Source organism: Delphinus delphis, chromosome X (genome assembly GCF_949987515.2).
Source record: "Delphinus delphis chromosome X, mDelDel1.2, whole genome shotgun sequence".
Lineage (NCBI taxonomy): Eukaryota > Metazoa > Chordata > Mammalia > Artiodactyla > Delphinidae > Delphinus > Delphinus delphis.
In genome coordinates, this window is record NC_082704.1 from 34,016,010 (window position 1) to 34,036,348 (window position 20,339).

At 37.0% G+C, this 20,339-nt stretch overlaps 1 protein-coding gene across 2 annotated transcripts in view; it reads left to right on the forward strand.

Annotated features, from left to right (window-relative positions):
- AMMECR1 (AMMECR nuclear protein 1) overlaps window positions 1-20,339 on the forward strand; it is a 99,369-nt gene that overhangs the window by 45,245 nt on the left and 33,785 nt on the right. Inside the window, exon 2 of one of the 2 annotated variants that reach the window (XM_060002961.1) lies at window positions 1,418-1,528. The exons of the other annotated variant lie outside the window; for it this stretch is intronic. Within the exon in view, the coding sequence (XP_059858944.1) occupies window positions 1,418-1,528 (111 nt within the window). The remainder of the gene's footprint in view (window positions 1-1,417; window positions 1,529-20,339) is intronic. 2 annotated transcript variants of the gene reach the window in all.

Consider the following 20,339-nt stretch of genomic DNA (forward strand, 5'->3'; position numbering starts at 1 on the left):
GGTTTGCATTATTTATTTGGGAACCTGTCTGCCATTGTGGTTACTTGTCAGAACACAGCATAATTTAAATGTTCAAGGTGGGTGATTGAAGTACTTGAACTTTTTCCCTAACTGCTGATGACTGATTAGAGAGTACTTTAAATAAAGAATGTGTTCTCCAACTTAACAGCATATTATAAGAGATATATGACATATGGTATATCCCCCCAAAATTTTAATTTTTAGAAAGCAGAAATGTATTATATTTTACCAGTAATACTGTGAATACTCATATTAACAGGAACCATCCCCAACTGTAGGGTATTAATCTTTTTACAAAATGTCCTAAAATGTATAAATTAATTTATTTCATAAAATCTGACAAAGTTGCTTCAGTTTAGAAACGAATTGCTTTTAAACATAACCATTAATTGAGACTATCAGTGCTTTGCTGCAGAATCCAGACATCTACTGTATTAAACTTCATTTAAAACTATATTACCCTTCTTAAAACAACAACAGTCAAAACAACTAAATTATTTTCTTGTTGCCATTTTATTATAATTGATATTTTGATGTTTGATGATTGTATTTGTTGGCAATAATTTTATCTGAAAATTAAGATAAACTTTCTGGTTTCAGAGTATTACTTTGTTAATATTTGCTGTTGTCCTTCACCTCTCCAAACCCTACTCGTTCTTCTAGGCCAAGCTGAAGATGAACAAACTCACTAAAATTTTCTCCTATCCCAGCAGCTTAATTTATGGCATTTTGGACATGGCTTATAGCACTTACTTCCTTTTGCCTTGTGTTAGTTAGCTGTGAACATGCCCTCCTCCTGTACGTTAGTTAGCTGTGAACATGCCCTCCTCCTGTACTGGCTCCCAGAAAGCAAAGACTATGTTTTAGGCAACTGTGTATCTCCAGTAGCACCTTTCACAGTGCTTTGTACACCACCCCCCCCATACATTCAGTAAGTATTTATTAAATCTGTTTATTTTTTCCCCTGATTTTCTAGACTAGACTTAGGAATCAATCAGTGACTTGAGGTTTAAATGAGGAATGAGGTAGTAATGGCTCTGTAGTCAAGATTGGCCAGGTTTGAGTTCCTACTTCATGATGTATTAACTGTGGGACTGCCTCATCTGTAAGATAGGAATGTTAGTAATAGTATCAGCCTCCTAGAGTTGTTGATGAGGATTAACATAGATAATCCGTTAAGACCATTTATTGGGCTTTCTGACATATAGAATACATTCAATACAGCATAGCTATAATTGTTGCTAAATGCAGTCCTACTGGGCTACATGCTAAGCCCCCGAGGGCCTGTCTTCTGGTCTTTATAGCTCAGGCACCTAAGCTTGATATAGTAAATATTCAACAAATACTTCTTTTAATTGAATTGATTGATTTACCCTATTTTTATCTTCCATTACAGCCCACTGTTTGTAACATGGAAGATTGGTCGAGACAAAAGATTGCGTGGATGCATAGGTACTTTTTCTGCCATGAATTTGCATTCAGGACTCAGGGAGTACACACTTACCAGGTGAAGACCAATTTTGTTACCTCTGCTTCTACATTTAAAAAAAAAAAGAAAAAAACTTAAGAAACTTGAACCTGATACTTTAACTCCTTTTTCTTTCCTGAACTGTCAACATTCTTGACTTCTTTCATGTCAGACTTTTTTCTTCTCTTCGACCATTTGCCTTGTCTCTGATAAAATGTTATTGATATATATTATCATAACATAAAATACTGTGATTACGTGTATTCTGCCATAGATGTCTTAAAGTGTTTTTTTTTTTTTCTTTCAGTGGCCATCTTATTTTGTATAACTTGAAAATCAATGACCAAATATCTATGGGTTACTTCAATGTATTATTTCCATAATAATAGTCATTGTGTCTTCTTTGTTAGGCTTTAAAAAAATTGTTGATGTCTATTCCATCTCACACATTTTGTTACACTTTTATGTACTCTTGGAATTGAAGGGAGAACCTAAGAAGAAAGTGATGCAACAGCCTGGCAGCATAATCATTCACATTCACACTTTACCCAGAATTAATTGCAGCTTACTTATTTTGTTTCATCCAACACAAGGACAAAGTAATGAATGCCTCATTACAGTTGTTAAGACTTTGTTCTTAATTTCTGAACTCACAAAAAGCTATCTAGCATGCCATCAGATTTTTTTGGTTCAAGTTTAGATTTCTAACAAATTGTGTTCCAAAATTATTTCAAAAGAGGAAAATTCCTTAAATAATAAGCTATTAGCAAAGGAATTTCCTGTTTTTGTTCATATTTCAGGGTGATTATCTGATACAGTTTCTATAGTTGTAATATGCACAGTGTCTGTCCAACAAGAAATTGGTCCCTGCTGACTATTGGTACTTGTGGCAAGTTGCTCAATCTCCAATAGATAAAGTAGTAATTATAGTACTTTGTTCTACATACTTAATAGGAGTATTAGGGAGATGTCAGGGGAATGAAGTAATAATCAGTCACTGCTTTGCTTCAGGATTAATGTTGTGGAAGATTCATTATTTTACTATAGAATTGCACAAATGCTGCTCATAGCACCAGTTAATAAAATGCTGGCAACTGAGTTTAGTATTCTTATATTTGAAGACGTAGCTCACAGCTACAGGATTTTCTTAGCTTACACTGAAGCCCAGAAAGAAAAGGAAAGGCTTGGAGGGTCATGTTCATTCTTAGATTTTCACAGGTATTAGAAATGGGGTGTTTGGACTTGATTAAATAATAATTAGGCAGAAAGGGGGTTGAAACACACATTCTGGAAATAACTACAACTTACTAAAGATAGTACAGTTATAAGTCTAGGCGTGTTAGATTTTTTTTTCCCTGACACGAAGTACCGTGGACTCATTTTGGGACTTTAGCAAATTCTGCCACGACAGGTGCATATGAAATTACATTTTAAATAGCTAATCAAAGGCAATTTATTATATATTTCCTAAAATAAGTTGTTATGAGGAATACCACTTCCTTGGTATTGCTTGAAAAAAGAGTTCTACGGCCAAATAAATTTTGGGAACACGAGTTAAAGAAATTTAAACAGCTCTGCTCACTGCAGGGTTTCTCAGAACCTTTTATGTTAATAGTGTGGTGAATCTCTGAGGGATACGGAATGCAGCATTTCCCAGACTTCTTTGACTACAGAACCCTTTTATCCTTCCAACCTCGTGTCTTATGCCATTAGTGCTCCAAGGAACACATTTTCAGAAACAGAAGTATGTTATAGAATTTCCATTTTTCTTTATAGTTGGGGAGCCTGAATTGATAGTATAGAAAACCTTTGTACTTTCAAGTGAAATTGTGGCAGAAATCCCAGTATCAAATATTATATACTTTAGAAATCCTTAGTAGTAGTAACTATAGTAGCAATTTGTTTTTACTTAAAATACGAAATTCTTTTGCCTACATGGATAAAAAGGGGTGAAAATATCCAGTTTTTCTGGACTTGTGAATCTGTCTCCTAGGGCAATTACCAGAAGAATTATAGTATATTTTTTCTGACAATAATATGATTCTGAATGAATCATTCAAATAGTTGGACTTAGAAATTTGCCTACATTTGTATTTGTATTTGTACATATACAGGTGTAGTCTATGGCTCTTCCTGTTTACTTTTCAGCTTTTTCCCCCATGTTTCTCTACAATTTCCTGAAATTGTATACAGCACATTAGAGAGATATGTGTGTTTGTGTGTGTATATACACATATATGTACCTGGTCTTCTCATTTTTGCTTGGCTTCATTTCTTTTGCTTAATATGATAATAAGAATGAAGTTATTTGGAAGAGACGAACAAAGAAAACAAGTCTTAAAATATACAGTTGCTCTTTTTTCTGGATTCATTTTAGAGTCAAAACTGTGGCATCATTTAAAAAAGTTGCAGTATAATGTTTTTCAGTCCCATAGGGCACTTATCATTTCTACATGCTGTTGTTATTAGTGGTATTAATAGCTACCATTTACTAAGAAGTTACTACATGTCAGACACTGCAGAGGAGCCTTTATATGCATGGTTCCTAACAACAACTCTTAGGTATTAATATCCACATTATAAAAATGAGGAAACTGAGATTTAGATAATTTAACTAGTACACCCGCTCACACATCTAGTTAGTGGTAGAAACAGGATTCAAACCCAGGCCATCTGACTGCAAAGTCCAAGCTCTTAACTACTACATTTAAGATAAGATAAAATAAAATTTTCTGAGAATATATGTTTTGTAGCTTCATGGTGAAAATAATGAACTTGAAAGCAGGTTCCTATAAATTGTTTAATCATGGGTCAATAATTCTTCAAAAATTCTAGTTAGCAGTTAAGACTGAAATTTTAGAACATTATTTTAAATTCCAGAAAAGCCATAGATGGGATCATAAAGAGTATATAACTCAGGGTTGCAACTGTATATAGACTAGTCAGAAGAAAATTGACTTGGATTAATACTGTAGAAAAGGATAATGCTTATTACAAAAATGTACTACTGTATGGTATGAAATTGTGTTCTTTGGCTACATGTAAATAATGGATTAGACTTCAAGAGGAATACAATTCTTCCGAACATAATAGTGGTGATTCTTGGAGTCTGGTCTTAAAACCTATAAATCATAAAACTTATAAATGGAATCAAATGAACTTAGGGTATTTGGGATAAAAGGGAAGGAGAGAGCAAAACAAAAAATAAACAGTGAAATTAAAGACTCATCAGGTATAGGTGTCGTTTTAAAAAAAATTAGGATATCTGGTTACTCACTGTCTTCATCTGTGACTAGATAGATTATTATTCAGTTTTCATAACGTTACCCAGCTATACTCTTTATTTTTTATTGTAAAATATGCATACCATAACATTTACCACTTTAACCAATTTTAAGTGTATAATTCTGTGGCCCTAAGTACATTCACAATGATGTGCAACCATCCACCATAAATCTCCAGAGCTTTTTCATTTTCCCCAACCGAAACTCTGTACCCACTAAACACTAACTCCCCATTTCCCCTTCCCCCAGCCCGACAGCCATCCTTCTACTTTGTCTCTATGAATTTAACTCTTCTAGGTGCTTCACAAAAGTGGAATCATACAGTACGTGTCCTTTTGTGACTGGCTCATTTTCATTTGGCATAATGTCTTCAAGGTGCATCCGTGTTGTAGCATGCGTTGGAATTTCCTTCCTTTTTAAGGCTGAATAATATTCCACTGTATGTATCTACCACATTTTGTTTGTCCATTCATCCATGCATGGAAACTTGGGTGGCTTCTACTTTTTGACTATTGCACATAATGCTACTATGGACATGGGCACGCAAAAATCCGTATGAGTACCCTTTCTTTTTTAAAAAGCTAACCATTTTATAGAGGATAATGATCTAGTTTGTTTGTGGTCCCTTAATCTCTAAAACCTAAATGTAAAAAATGACCAGGTACTTTTTAAATGAAATGCCTATCCTGGATTAAGTTTTTATGTATAAATATACTGTTTTAAAATGAAAATACTTGTCATAGTCAAGTTTTATGTTCTCCTAATTGAAATTTTGATTTATTGTAGACTGGAATAAGACCTTATAAGTAGGCTGAGGATTTCTCCCAATTGTAAAAATACATAGTTTCTGTGTAGGTAGCAGGAAAACTTTGTGAGAATTACCACATTGAACTATTAAATAGACTATTATTTCCTTGACCTGAGTAAAAGCAGGAAAGATTATAGCAAATAAGAAGCAGGATGGAGAGCTCAGAATTATTGATAGAAGTTTATCCATGGTGAAATTAAAGTTCACAGATTAGTGTATTTATTAGTGGTCAAAACTTCAAGGTAGAAATATTCTTTGTCCCACTTGAAAAAGAATAATTTCTAGTACTCATCAAGCTAGTTGCATTAGTGGCTTTTACATGTTAGAAAGCAAAGACAAATTTGTTTCCTCTTTTTTAGTACTTAGATTATATAGTTTTCTAAAGAGGAGAATTACAGTTAATATAGACGAACACAAACATCTCAGTCAAAGAAAATTCCTTAAAATCTTGGTTAATAATTTTCCAGTGAAGTGTAGGTCTATTTCTTTCTCTTTTTTTAAAATATCTTTATTGGAGTATAATTGCTTTACAATGGTGTGTTAGTTTCTGCTTTATAACAGAGTGAATCAGTTATATATATACATATGTTCCCATATCTCTTCCTTCTTGCGTCTCCCTCCCTCCCACCCTCCCTATCCCACCCCTCTAGGTGGTCACAAAGCACCGAGCTGATCTCCCTGTGCTATGTGGCTGCTTCCCACTAGCTATCTACCTTACGTTTGGTAGTGTATATATGTCCATGCCACTCTCTCACTTTGTCACAGCTTACTCTTCCCCCTCCCCATATCCTCAAGTCCATTCTCTAGTAGGTCTGTGTCTTTATTCCCGTATTACCCCTAGGTTCTTCATGACCTTTTCTTAGATTCCCTGTATATGTGTTAGCATACGGTATTTGTTTTTCTTTTTCTGACTTACTTCACTCTGTGTGACAGACTCTAGGTCCATCCACCTCACTACAAATATCTCAATTTCGTTTCTTTTTATGGCTGAGTAATATTCCATTGTATTAGGTCTATTTCTTTATGTAAATTCAAGTTGATAGTACTTTTTCTAGAATATGTAAGTGATTGATAGATGTGTTCTTATTTCATCAAACAGGGATATGGCCTATCATCACGCTTAAAAGACTGTCTTTCCTTTCTTCCCCCTTTACTTGGTTGTTCTTAGCCGTCTTGGCAGTGAAATAATTATGCAGGTGCAGGCAGTGTCTGGAGCTTGATTCAGAACTATGCCACTTTGTTGCACTGCTTAATTCTGAGAAAATAGTAAGGGAGGTTTGTTCTTTCTAGGGAATAGGGTGACCACATAAAAGGTGATGTGTTTTTTTGTGTGTGTGAGAGTGAGGTAAGGGTGTGTGTGTGTGTGTGTGTGTGTGTGTGTGTAGGGGGGGATGAGGGAGAGAGGATGATTGTTTGTTTACATGTTACAAATGTTCACTTACTATTAGGCTTTTGGGGATACTGCAAATAGCTAACAGACCTACTTTATTACTTTCAAAGGTCCTGGCTAGATTGGGTACTTTTGGGTAACTAGATTCATTGTAAACCAAGTTTGCTTTTATATTTTGGTGTTGTAATCTGGCATTTTTCTAAAGCAGTACGAGTTTAAAACCACTGAAAGCAGCATAATTATATTTTCCGCTTCAGGGCGGACTATTTTGTGATTATTCTTTTTCTTGATTATTTTAGGTAACTAGACTTGGCTCACTGTGAATAATTAGTTTAAGCCAGCTCCCCCTACTCCTCACGGTAATATCAGCCGGATTGATTTTTCTTATGAAAAGAAAAGCTGTACATGAGTCACTCACTTCTGACTGTACACTCTTGTCAGCGAAGCTCATTCTGGAGATGTTAAGGCCAGACTGTTTTTGGCAAGTGTCTGCGGCAAGGCTCCTGGCTAAAATATGCTTTTTGGAGAGAGAAATGAGATCTGTCAAAAACACTATGCAAAATTAATTATCTTAATTTACAATCTACATTTTGTTGCCTTTTACAAAAGGTGGCATGGCTTGAGTCCTAAAAGGTATACCTAATTTGTTAGTTTCAGTGTATAAATTACCAAATGAGAAATTAAGTGTTTGTCAGATTTCATAAGCATTTAATTTGAGGTGTAGTTTGGAACCTAGATTGTTACATGCCTCTTACTCGAAATTATCCATAGAATAGCACAGCTAAATATAATCTGTGGAGTCCTGGAATCTTGATTTTAGCCGCTAGTTAATGCACTCCTTCATTATCCCGTGGTTGTGCTAATGTGCAGAGATGTGGCCAAAAACTGGCCAGGAGAAACCAAAGAGCAAGAACCATTCCCAGTATGGGTGATGACTCCTGAGTTACAGAGAATTATCTGAATTCATATAGCACCTACTGCCACAGAAATTAAGTGTAGTGAGTATATCAGATTCTAGTTCCTTATCACATCTTTCAGATTTTCAGAGTCTCTACTTGGAATCCCTATGCTGCTTTGATTAAGAGCCACAGGCACAATGCCTTTGGGTAGAAAATCAGAAAACGCCATCTGAAAAAGGTGAAGGTGTGAGAGAAGCTGAAAATGGGTTTTTGCCCTGTCAGAGCTCTTGGTTTCTGTGTTTCATAAGGAGAGGGTAAACTACAGGAAATTGACCCTATTCTTTTTTTTTTTTTTTAACATCTTTATTGGAGTATAATTGCTTTACAATGGTGCGCTAGTTTCCGCCCTACAACAAAATGAATCAGCTATATATACACATACTTTCCCATATCTCCTCCCTCTTGCGTCTCCCTCCCTCCCACCCATCCCTCCCCATCCCACCCCTCCAGGCGATCACAAAGCACCGAGCTGATCTCCCAGTGCTATGAGGCTGCGACCCTATTCTTACATCTAACTCTAAACCTTACCCCTTTGCTCTTTCTCCCTTTAATTATGTTTAAACAGTTCATCCTGTAAATCTAGTCTAAATTTTGCCTTAGGAGTTTATGATGCAGTAGGAGAGATAAGCTATATAAATAATTACAGTCCTAGGTAGAGAGTGACTTTTGCCAAAAAGTCAGAGGTGGTGATAATGGATGAACAGATATTCTACATCTGTAATAAAAGCAGAAATGTATTTAAAGCAATTTATGAAATTATTTTATTTGGTCCATCCCTACTTCACTTTGAGTAAAAGCAGAACACTTTATACCACTTTTTGGTTTGTTTTTATCCTACGTGGACAAAAAAAAAGTCCAGATTACAGGGATGTGCGAAAATTATTATTATCAAAGTGACCACATACAAGGTATTGGGTGTTTTGAGAGATTTTACTAACACATATTTTGAAGGGAGGCGGAATGAACTTGCTATGGAAAAAAAATAAAACCTCAGAAACAGAGTACCCACACACACACTCTTCACCAAAGAATATCTAGAACCAGTTGGATTATAGCCTGATGCGTGGCAAATGAAGAAAATTAAAAGTTAACAGTTTAGATTCCACTTTCCTCTTGTCCCATTAAAATAAATTCATATTTTGTGTCAGTCCAGTAAACTGATATCTACCTCCTTTCCTGAGAATCATTGCTTGAGATATTCTTCATTTTTTCTGATGAAGGATGAAGTGGTAAAGATAAGTTAGAACACAAAATTGTATGAAATTATTATCATATCAGATGTGGTCTAAAATCATACCATAGGCATTTAACAATATATTTACTTTTGTCTGAACATTTAAAAAATAAATATTGGGTCTACTTATAAATGTCTGAAGTATTTGAGTCATTAGGGCCTGAACGAACAAGAGAACAGATTTGTGTCTTAGTGTTCTGGAAGAATAAGATGCTCACACCAATATATGCTCAAGGCGGCTGTTCATTCTAGAATATCATGCAAATAATATACTCTTACTACTCTAGGGGACAATGTTGCTAGTAATTTGAGTACTCTAAAATAATTGAATGTTGAGGTTTTTGTGCAGCAATTTAATATTAAATTTTCAGCTATTATTTTATGAGCATGAGCAAATGCTTTTTAAAAGATTTCCTTAAAAGGCAAAAGAAACAGCCCTCCTCTGTGATCTTTGCCCTTCCCCAAAACTTTCAACTACCTCATACGTGGATATCCAAAGTAGTAGACTTTGGAAAACATTTCCTTTTCGTTATTGATAACAATTTGGTGTTCTTTAAAGCCTAAACACTTGTTAGCCCTTTATCTTGCATTATAAATATATTTGTCTTAGAAACAATTTCCAGATTTTTTTACATTCTCTCTCACTTTTTAAATGAAGAGTAAACATTCAGTATGTCTTGTTCTAAAGAGCTACATTTTCTGAACTGCTTCTTGTTAACAAAGTAAATTAAAACACCCATACTATATAACAAATAAAGTAGGCAGGGACAAATGGTAACTTAAAAAAAGTTCTACTGGAATAAGAATTTCATACGTGCTAAGGATTTTTAAAGGTGAAAATTGGTATTTAACACCTTCTATTGAGAATGTAGCTCTAATTATTGTTAATATCAAATGTACATTTTTAGTATGTTTAAAATTTAAAAGTGAAGAGAGTACATTAGATTCATAAAGTATAGATTTACAGTTGGTCTCATGTTCAGAAAACTTTTCTATTAGTTTTACAATTTTACTTCAGCTCACGAAGCTATCTTGTAAATAATCGAAAGTATAGGCTTCATCATTCAAATTAGGTTAGCAGGTTATATCCCATATTTAAGCCTCATTTTTAACATCTATTCATTGACGTGCCAACTCTTGTGTCCTTTCTAGTGGTGAAAGAGAAGATCAGAAAAAGCCATAAAATAAATCTGAATTTTTAAATAAATCTGAAGCTTTATTTTTAAAGCTTTATTTTTAAAGCTAAATTTTTAAATAAATCTGAAGCTTTAATTAAAGGGATTGCCCAGAACTCAACGTCCCGTCCCTACACCCGGCTACTTTCAGGACTGACTTATATGTTCCACAAAGCTGATTTAAAAGGTTACCACTTCACTAAAGATGGGAGGAAAGAGGACCTCTCTTAAAAATTCTTCAGGCTGGGCTTCCCTGGTGGTGCAGTGGTTGAGAGTCCACCTGCCGATGCAGGGGGCACGGGTTCGTGCCCCGGTCCGGGAAGATCCCACGTGCCGCGGAGTGGCTGGGCCCGTGAGCCATGGCCACAGCCTGCGCGTCCGGAGCCTGTGCTCCGCAGTGGGAGAGGCCACAGCAGTGAGAGGCCTGCGTACCACAAAAAAGAAAATTCTTCAGTCTGCTTTAAACCTAAGCCATTCTTCTAAGATGGCCTTCTGTTGCTCTTTGGCTAAGGGGGATTGATTTGCTTACCTAGGTAGGGAGAAGCCTGCTAATAAACCTTTTAAATGAGTGGAGCTGCATTGCAATATTATGAAGAGCAGTAAATAACCATACACTGTGGTTAGACTTCCACTGCTAATGAGGTCACAGGTTTAATCCCCATTTGGACCACTTCACTTTGTTTTGCTCTGACTCACAGCCTGCACCCTAGACCCTGGGCAGTGGATTATAAGGGGCCTCAGGTAAGAGCATGTGGATGATCCAGTACCACACCCCAAACCTCAGCATTGTCTCAGCATATGAAACATGCTGCATTTGGAGTACCCCAAACTGAGCTGTCTCAGAAGTAGTTAATAGTAAGTCTAATAATAATTGCTTTGAATCTCAAAGAAAACTAAGAGAATGTTAAAAATGTTAGTTTCTTTTCACAAGCTCTCTGAAGAGAGCCAATGTGACGTTGGAAAAAGAGCTCTTTGGAGTAGCGGTGGGACTGAGAACACAGGTTGGGTTTCAACAGGCCTGAAAATTGCTATGGACAAAAGGGGAGATCTCTGGTTGGATCCCTGGCCTCAGAGCAGCCTGGAGAAATTGTGTCTTAGTTCCTTTTTCCTGAATTTCCACCTCTAATAAAGAGTAGTGGCTAGGGATGGGAGTCATCCCAGATGACAGTGGATTTCAGCTAAAGCAACTCCTAAGCACTTCAGTGGTGAAAGGATGACTGTTAAATTCATAAGGTTATAAAGACATGTTATAAAATGTAATTGCTCTTTTTAAAAGACATTTTTTTGAAAAGGCTGCCTTTGAAGGTTGTCATCTCTGGTGTATTGAGATGTTCCTGTGCCTCATGTATCAGCTCACTAAGGTGTGTGTCTACTGTCTAAGCGTCTGTGCCCTCCCATGCTGTTGCATCGTCCTCTTCATAGCTTTTGTTACTGCTCAGAGCAGCTCAGTTACCCCATCAGCCAATATGGGCACAGACGTACCCACCGGCATGACTAAACTCTCCTCAGTTATTGTTAATCCTTATACCCGAGACAAGAAGCGCCCCCTCTGTCTACCCATCTTGTCTAGAGTAAAATTAGAGTCATTTCAAAGCCTGTATTTCACTCAGAATAAAGTTAATGTTCTAAAGTGCCACCATCCTTTGTCTGCCCCTGCCTCTCCCCCCGTCTCCTATTCCCATCCTTCTTAAAAAGCACAGCATCAGAGACCCTAACCTCACACTCCAGCCATGCACAGTTATTCGCCACTTGCCAAGTGTAGTCTTTTGTGTCTCTCTGGCTTTGAACATTTTTTTTTCTCTGCCAACCACACCTCTCTCCATTTCCAGCCAGTCAACTCCTACTCATCCTTCAAGACTCAGCTTGCTCATTACTTCCTCTGAGATTTCCTAGACACTCCCCAGCAAAGCTGGTCCGTCTCTGTGTTCTCATAGCACTTTGTTCAGGCCTCTATTATAACACTTAATGTATTGGATTGTAATGATTAGCTTTACATGTTTGTCTCTCCCTTTTGAAATTGCTCTCAGCAGTAGTTTAGCAAGCCACATCAAAGCAAATCAACAGAAACCAGGCTCATGACTTTGTAGCAACTTTCCTCGATCCCGAGAACCATTTTTACTCTTTTCCCTTTCTGTCTACTTCTGTTAGCTTAGGTTTGTCAACTTCTCTTGCTGCCAGTGTGCTTGAGCTGGTAGGAGTTGCCGATGCTGATTGGTAGTGAGAGGGGTAGTTTAAGGCCACTTGGAGTTAGACTGAGCCAGGGGACAGTGTACCCAGTACACTTTAGAAAGCAGGTTAACGTAAGGTCAATCTCTTGTTATAAGTGCTATAAGTGATTGAGTTGATGCTCACCATGGAACCATATAGCTGGAAGACATCCTTAGAAGTCATCTTAGTCCAACCCCTATCAGGTACTTTAAAGTATCCCAAGAAATGAGCATCTAGCTTCTATCTGAATCTCTCCACTGACTTGGAACTCACTACCAGTTAAGTAGTCATTTCATTCTCAAACACCTCTAAACCCACCACCACAGCTCCCGTTACCACATAGCTATAGTTGAAGTGCCAGGAGTCAAAGATTGCCTGTATTTAGCACTTTATCCTTTATAGAAAGCCACATTAACCAGCAGTGGTTAAACTTGCCCTCTGAGTAATGGCTGAGTCTTTAGAAGTTTAGGAGTGGTAAGATACACAGCTTTACTCCCATCCACCCACTCATAACAATTTTAACAATTTTAACTGGCCCCTTATTGAAACCTTTGAAGCTGCTGCCACCGCATCTTCTCTCACTGCCTACATTAGACTTCTGGAATTGGCTGGGCCAGAGAGTCCACAGATTCTGAGATAGAACTGGCACTAGAACTTTTAGTGCCCCCAACAATTTATCACACAAAATTGTGTTGGAGTTAGAACACAGGTCCTCTGACATCACCAGGGAGACTGTCACTACAATTTCCACGATAGAAGGGATCCATAAAAGTATGTAAATTTATTTATTTTAGTTTTATGTTAAGAAGCATACAGTTTCAAGGCACCCTGTAATAAAATAATCATTTTGTAATGTAACATCTCACCGTCAAGTTATCTGCCTTGGGTCAAGTTTTTGGCATATTTCTGTAAAGTGAAGAATGCCCTTGGAGCTATTCAACCAAAACTACAGGTGTAGTAGGATATGTGTATTGAGAAGCCCGAAGCAAAACATATATATATATATATATATACACACACACACACACACACACACACACACAAACTCATATATATATGAAGTTTGCTCATATCTTAGATTTCCATATTTTTTCAAAACATGCCTCCAACATACTACTAGTTATATTTCCTAAGCACAATAATAACTTCTATTTTTGTGGGTGTGCTGGACCTGTCCTAAGTATTTTATATAAGTTACCTCATTTAATCTTTTCAACAACGTGAAGTTGAAGGTATTTCACATATTACAGTTAGGGAAAACCGGGGCTTAGAGAGGTTGAGTGACTTGCTGAATGACAGCTAATATTTACATGACAGTAGCTGAATTTGAACCTGATTCTGTCAAAGTCTGTGTTCCCAACCACATTGCTATACTGTTCCCCTCCAGTAACATCACTCCCGCTTCTCCCATGAAGGCTTCTTATAGCTGTTTGTTCTGCTAACTCAACTGGTATCCCCTGGTCTCAGCTCACAGGAAATAACTTTTCATTCAGGGACTCAGTTTCTTAACTCAGGAATCCAGAAATCTCCCTTACACGCTCAGCCTGTTCGTTCCAGTCTTACTCAACTTCTCCTGAGTTCTCTTTCCTTTTAGAATCCTGCAGTGCAATGTCTCCCTCATGTGCCTTTTTTCTTCACAGCTATCCTGTCAGTCCAGTTTGGTGTTCTGAACTCCCATAGTGCCATCAGAATTGATCAGTCTCTCAGGGATACACACTTCCCAAGCTTTGATCTCTCTCTGTGCAATTTTTGCATTTAATATCAGCGAGTTTCCATGGAATACTAGTTCAGCCTTTAGGTTTCTAGTTAGGCATAACCCACTGAAATCTACTGTGACTTTTCAGGGGCTCTGCTCTTCTCAACAGTCAGTCAAAAGGGAGACATCATTTCGGGGGTCAGAAATAAGTCTGTTCCTTGGAAATTATAATTAAGGAAACATATTCCAAATATCTAGGTGATTCAGGCCAAATTTATTGCCTTAGTTTTCATTTTTACAACTTGAGTTCCTTAGGGCAACTTATAAAACAAGAAACAGCTATATAAATGAAGGACAAATATATCCATGATGGACATTTTTCTTATAGTAATAAAAAAGGAATTTCAGGAAAGAATTGTATGTATTTGGTCATGGACTATGTCAGTTTTACCAAACTTAGATTTCTTACAATCATAGGGTTTAAAAAAATAAAACGATCCAGTTTTTGTCTCTCTCTTACTGTAGCTGGGATTCAGGGATCTGAGTATTTGGAAGACAGGGAAGATTTTTTAAATGTATTTTTTAAAATGGTATGCAAGTCTTTTATGGGTGCATTATCTTTTTTAAATTTTGAGGTGAATGGTAATAAAAACTTTAGAACCACAGGCTTTGTGAATATCTTCTGTTTTTGCCCCTGATCCGTTTAAAAATTTTTCTATGTCTAAAACAAGTAATACATCGTTGGAAGTCTATTTTCAGGAGGGTTATTTTAAAATCTGACAGGAAAATACCTTTCAAAATTTATATTCATATACTGCCTGTTAATTATTGTAAACTTAATAGCAGTGTTGGTTGGTACATTGTCCATGTCACATGTTTCTTAATAGGCTTTCAAGAATTTTGCCAGTATAAGAAGTCATTTCATATATTCAAGGTCCAACATACCAGAGACTCAATCATGGCAACATGGCAAATTAATGATGCAGTGGAGGAGAAACCAGCAGATGGCTTGGGGATGCTAGCCCAGAAATTAGTAACATATTTAGTCTTTGGGATGCCAGTGAAGCTAAACAAGGCACTTAAGTGTTATTTGTAGGCTTACGTCATAGGCCAAAGAGGTGGGAAGAAAGGGTGACGGGGGCATGATAGAGCAGAAATTCTGTGGAATTGTTTAATGTCAGAGTTGATTGCTGCTGTTCTGTCTCTTGCCTTAGGTGTATCCCATTTTAAGTTCAAGACTAAGAAAACCTTTCAGAGAGGAAATTGAAAAATTTCAAAGCAAATAAATTAGTAAACGCTCATGGCTGTCAAGTTTCACGTTGCAGATTCCATCTTCTGTTTCCCGAAGGATTCACCCAGGGTTTTCCCCAAACCCCCAGAGTTACTGCTGCTTTTTTGTGTGTGCTCATTACACACTGCTTGGTGCCTCTGTTACAGCACTTGCTTTATCTTGCCTTGCAGTGTCCTTAGTTTCTTACCTGATTGTCTTCCCTACCTAGATGGATAGTCCCTTGAGGACCTGGGCTAAATTTTTCACATCTTTGCACCCCTTAAGTAGCTGTGGGGGATTAGGCATAGATCAAAATAAATGTTTGAATAAGAGAGTTCCCTTAGTATACTGAAATAATTGTTTACTTAGGTACATAAGGTAATTAAAGAAAATGTTAGGACCCTATGCAAGGGAAGTGGGAAATGAAGATTAAAGCATCTCTGAACATGTAAACCATAGGACAATAAAATTATTTTACAAAAGCAATTTACTTTCATTTTTAGGAACCTAGATATAACCTAAGGTGAGACATATCTGTATTTTGTTCTCTATTTATAATTTTAACTCAAGGAGTTTTTTAACACCTTATTTGCTTTACAGTTGCATCAGCTGTCATTTAATGAAGGATGGGAACACAGTTCTTATGAGAAGCTTTTCAAGGTTGACAAAATATTTCAGTATCCTAGTTGCAGCTGCTAAGTTTTGCTATTATAAAGTGAAACAACTGAAATAAAAGTTTAACGTGTGCTTCCATATATACTAATTCTACAAATGTGATGAATGAGAAACAGAAATAGCCTGAAAAAAGGAAATGAGAGTGGTATTTAACGTCCTGTATATTACCTGTAGTGCACAATTGCAACTTATAAGCATTTGGTGCCACGAGGCTGATTATTAGAATTGTTTCACGAGGGACATTTTATTCCCAGTGGCACTACTGTCCAGGTATTTTTTTTTAAGTCCTCGGAGATGGCCATTTCTGGGAAGTTTTACATGTACTTCCTAGTCTTAAAAAGGTTTGGGTTAGTGGGTGATGGTTTGTCAGAAATGATCTTTCTGTGATGGCCAGACACCTTGCGGGGATCAAAGTTTGAGGTGAGCAATCCCAGGTAATGTCTTCGCGTTGTGCCATTTATTAGTGTCTAGTTAACTATGCTTGAATCTGTTAATGGATGAAACCACACAGAAAGGCTGTGTTGACATAGAAATAAAACTTGAATTCAACAAACAAAACAGTACTTCACCCCCTCTTTCCCAATGAAGAAGGTTTGGGCTAGGGATTGCGACAACATTTTGATCATTGTATTTATTAGCAAGTTCAAGAAAGTCCCCTTGAGAGATGCCTCAAGGGCTCCCATTTGTGATTATCTGTGGGAATATTCGCTCAGGGAGTGGATCCTACCCTACTGTGAGCCCGACTTTCCTTGTCATTCCCCCTGCGATAAATACTATGCAATACTTGTCTGTGTAACAAATAAACAGTTTGGGGATTAAATAGAATGCAGTGGAAAAAAAGAAGTCCTTTTGATATGCATTTGATAGGAATGTGTTAATTTCAACAAAACATCTGGTATAAAAAAAGTTGTGAATGCAGGACATCTGAGGGAGTTGTGGAAGGAGAAGGGATTTACTGTGCTTAACAATTGCCAGTAGTCAGGCCACTTCCAAGTTGTGATTTTGTCAGACTTGGAAATTAAGTGGGATCAAATCTACTCAGCCCTTCAGTGGGAGAAGATCTAAATCCAGCTGCAGCAAGGAGCAGTTTACTGATTAAGAGCTAAGGCTGTACCCAGTGTCTCTTCGCTAGTTTTCATGCTATTAAGGGCAATGCTTAATATTGCCCTTTTTATATTCTGGGTAAAAAAAAAAAAAAAGACTGCCTTTGTGGTTTACTGGTTGAACTTGTACAGCTGAATCTACAGTAAAAGGTCTTTCTTGGCGTTATTTTACTACAGATTTCAGTGTTCTTACTGTTCTACTTATTTTCTTAATAAGGTAATTCAAACTTAGAATAGTTACTGTAGTTTCAAAGCTTGATTGAAAGATGCATTCAGTATTTTCTCTAAATAAGCAGCAATTATAACAGCACAGCTGTAGTTAAAGATAGAATTTATTATGAATCCTGGCAGTCTTGCTTCTCAATTACACCAGGCTGAAATAAGGTTTATTCAGTTCAATTCCACATTTATTGAGCACTTAACTCAGCATGATACTGTACCAGGTACTGTGGAGCTACAAAGATGAACAATGCATGATATCTACCCTCCATGAGCTTGTAGTCTTGTAAGAGAGATGGATGGACACACAAAAGAACAATGAGGAAGAAAGCATAAGTGCTATTTAGATGTATAAACAACACTACTGGAAGTTAGAGGAATTAGCTGTGGTTGGACAGACTGTAGAAGGTTTTACAGAAGAACTGACATTTAAGCTGAACCTCTGTGGACATTTATGACTCCATTTCAACATTTAAAAGTGAGGATGTGGAGAGGGTATGCATTATGTGTCCAAAAAACATCCTGAGCCAAATGCAAGGAGGCGGAACAGTGTATGTTGTTTGGGGGAGAGCAGTGAGTAACCCTGTGTGGCTTGAGCTCCAGTGACAACAGTGGGAGAGAAAATGATAGACTGGGGCTGGATTTTTTTTTCTAATGGCATTAAGTTGCTGTTGAAAGATTTTCAGCAGAGTAAGAAGATCATTAGGGATGACTCCGGCTGCTTGTACATCGGATGGAGTGAAAAGGATAGAGATGAGAGACAGAACAGTGCAGAGGCTAATTTTAAATATTCCAAATGAGAGATGCTACAGGCCTGAATTAGATTAGTAGCAGGAAGGATGTAAAGAACAAGATGTATGTGGGGAGTAAGGTAAAGGGAAGAGTTGACGATGGCTCCAAAGGTTCTTTCTTTTGTGACGGGGAGATGGCACAATTACAAGTGATAGGCAACACGGGAAGAGGTATACTTTTGACACATTGCTTGTAGAAGAGTCATTTTTTTTTTTTTTTTTTTTTTTTTTTTTTTTTTTTGTGGTATGCGGGCCTCTCACTGTTGTGGCCTCTCCCGTTGCGGAGCACAGGCTCCGACGCGCAGGCTCAGCGGCCAAGGCTCACGGGCCCAGCCGCTCCGCGGCATGTGGGATCTTCCCGGACCGGGGCATGAACCCGCGTCCCCTGCATCGGCAGGCGGACTCTCAACCACTGCGCCACCAGGGAAGCCCTAGAAGAGTCATTTTTAATGTCAAAGTAATTTTGGCTTTAATCTTAGGTTATCTTTTTTTCTGAATTTGAGCCTTGAAGATTTTTTAAATTAAAATTTTATTGAAAATTGTTTCCTTTCAACGGTAGTGAGAGTGAAGTATCCTCTTTAATGTATTATTGTCTTATTTCACTTCTGTTTTCCTCCAGTTTTGCTGAGGTATAGTTGCCATACAGCACTTTTTAAGTCTAAGGTGTGCAGCATCATGACTTGACTTACACATATCATGAAATGGTGACCACAGTAAGTTTAGTAAACATCCATCATCTCATATAGATAAAAGGAAAAGAAAAAAAAGTTTTTCCTTGTGACGAGAACTCTTACGATTTACTCTCTTAACAGCTTTCATATATAACATACAGCAGTGCTGATTATGTTTATCATGTTGTACATTACATCCCTGGTTCTTATTTATCTTATAACTGGAAGTTTGTGCCTTTGACTGCCTTCATCCAGTTCCCCCTCCCCTCACACCCACCTCTGGTAGCCACAAATCTCATCTCCTTTCCTATGAGTTTGTTTTTGAAGTACAGTTGTCCTACAACAGTGTGTTAGTTCCTGTTGCACAACATAGTGATTTGATATTTCTGTACATTTCAAAACGATCACCACGATAACTCTAGTTACCATCTGTCACCATGCAAAGATATTAGGTAATTATCGACTATATTCCCCACACCGTACATTTCATTCCCGTGACTCGTTTATTTTGCAACTGGAAGTTTGTATTGATACTTCTTAATCTCCTTCACTTTAAAAAATATATATATATATATAATTTTATCGGATAGTATTATTATTTAATATATTATTTTATATAAAGGCATAATAAGGAAAATAGGGGAACAAGATCCTTGATATCATTATTTTCTTTTAGCCCATGCCACAAAGCAAAACTCAGAAAATAAAAGATAATTTTTATAGGCTACACTTGCTTGAAAAAACATTGATGTTGAAACATTTGTTAATGTACAACTAAACCCTCAAAATTCCTTTTCTAACTAAATATACATTTTGTGGATGAGAAATCTATAAAGAAATAAATGTTAGTAAACACTGGATGGTTGTTATGGAATTTAAATATCTGTACTTATTACCTAAGAATGTCTGGGTTTCAAGGCTGAATTAAAATAGATTCCAGGCTTCCTTAAAGGTAAACAGCACATCTGTTAATTTGTCTAGGACGATGGAAACTGACTGAATTTTGTATTATGATAAAAGTCAGCATCTTCTCTTCCATCTATTTAGCAATACTTCTGGGTAATCTTTTCTCCTTTGGGGAACTTTCCAGATGTTTTGTGAACATGATTCCAATTTAGAAGAATTGTTTTTATATTGTAGCTGACTGATGTCCTAACTCTGAAACTCTTAGACTGGTGTAATTCTATCCAAGTGTTCGTCTGCAGTATGTGTAGGAGTGCCCTGTGACACTTCGGCTTCCTCGACTGGCCTAGACTGTCAAAGCTGCCTATAGGGGCAGTTTCCGGGAGTCAGTGAATCCAGCCCCTATTGAAGTAATTTCCATTAACAAAGAAAATAACATTGCCAGGTATCATCCAGGGTCACTG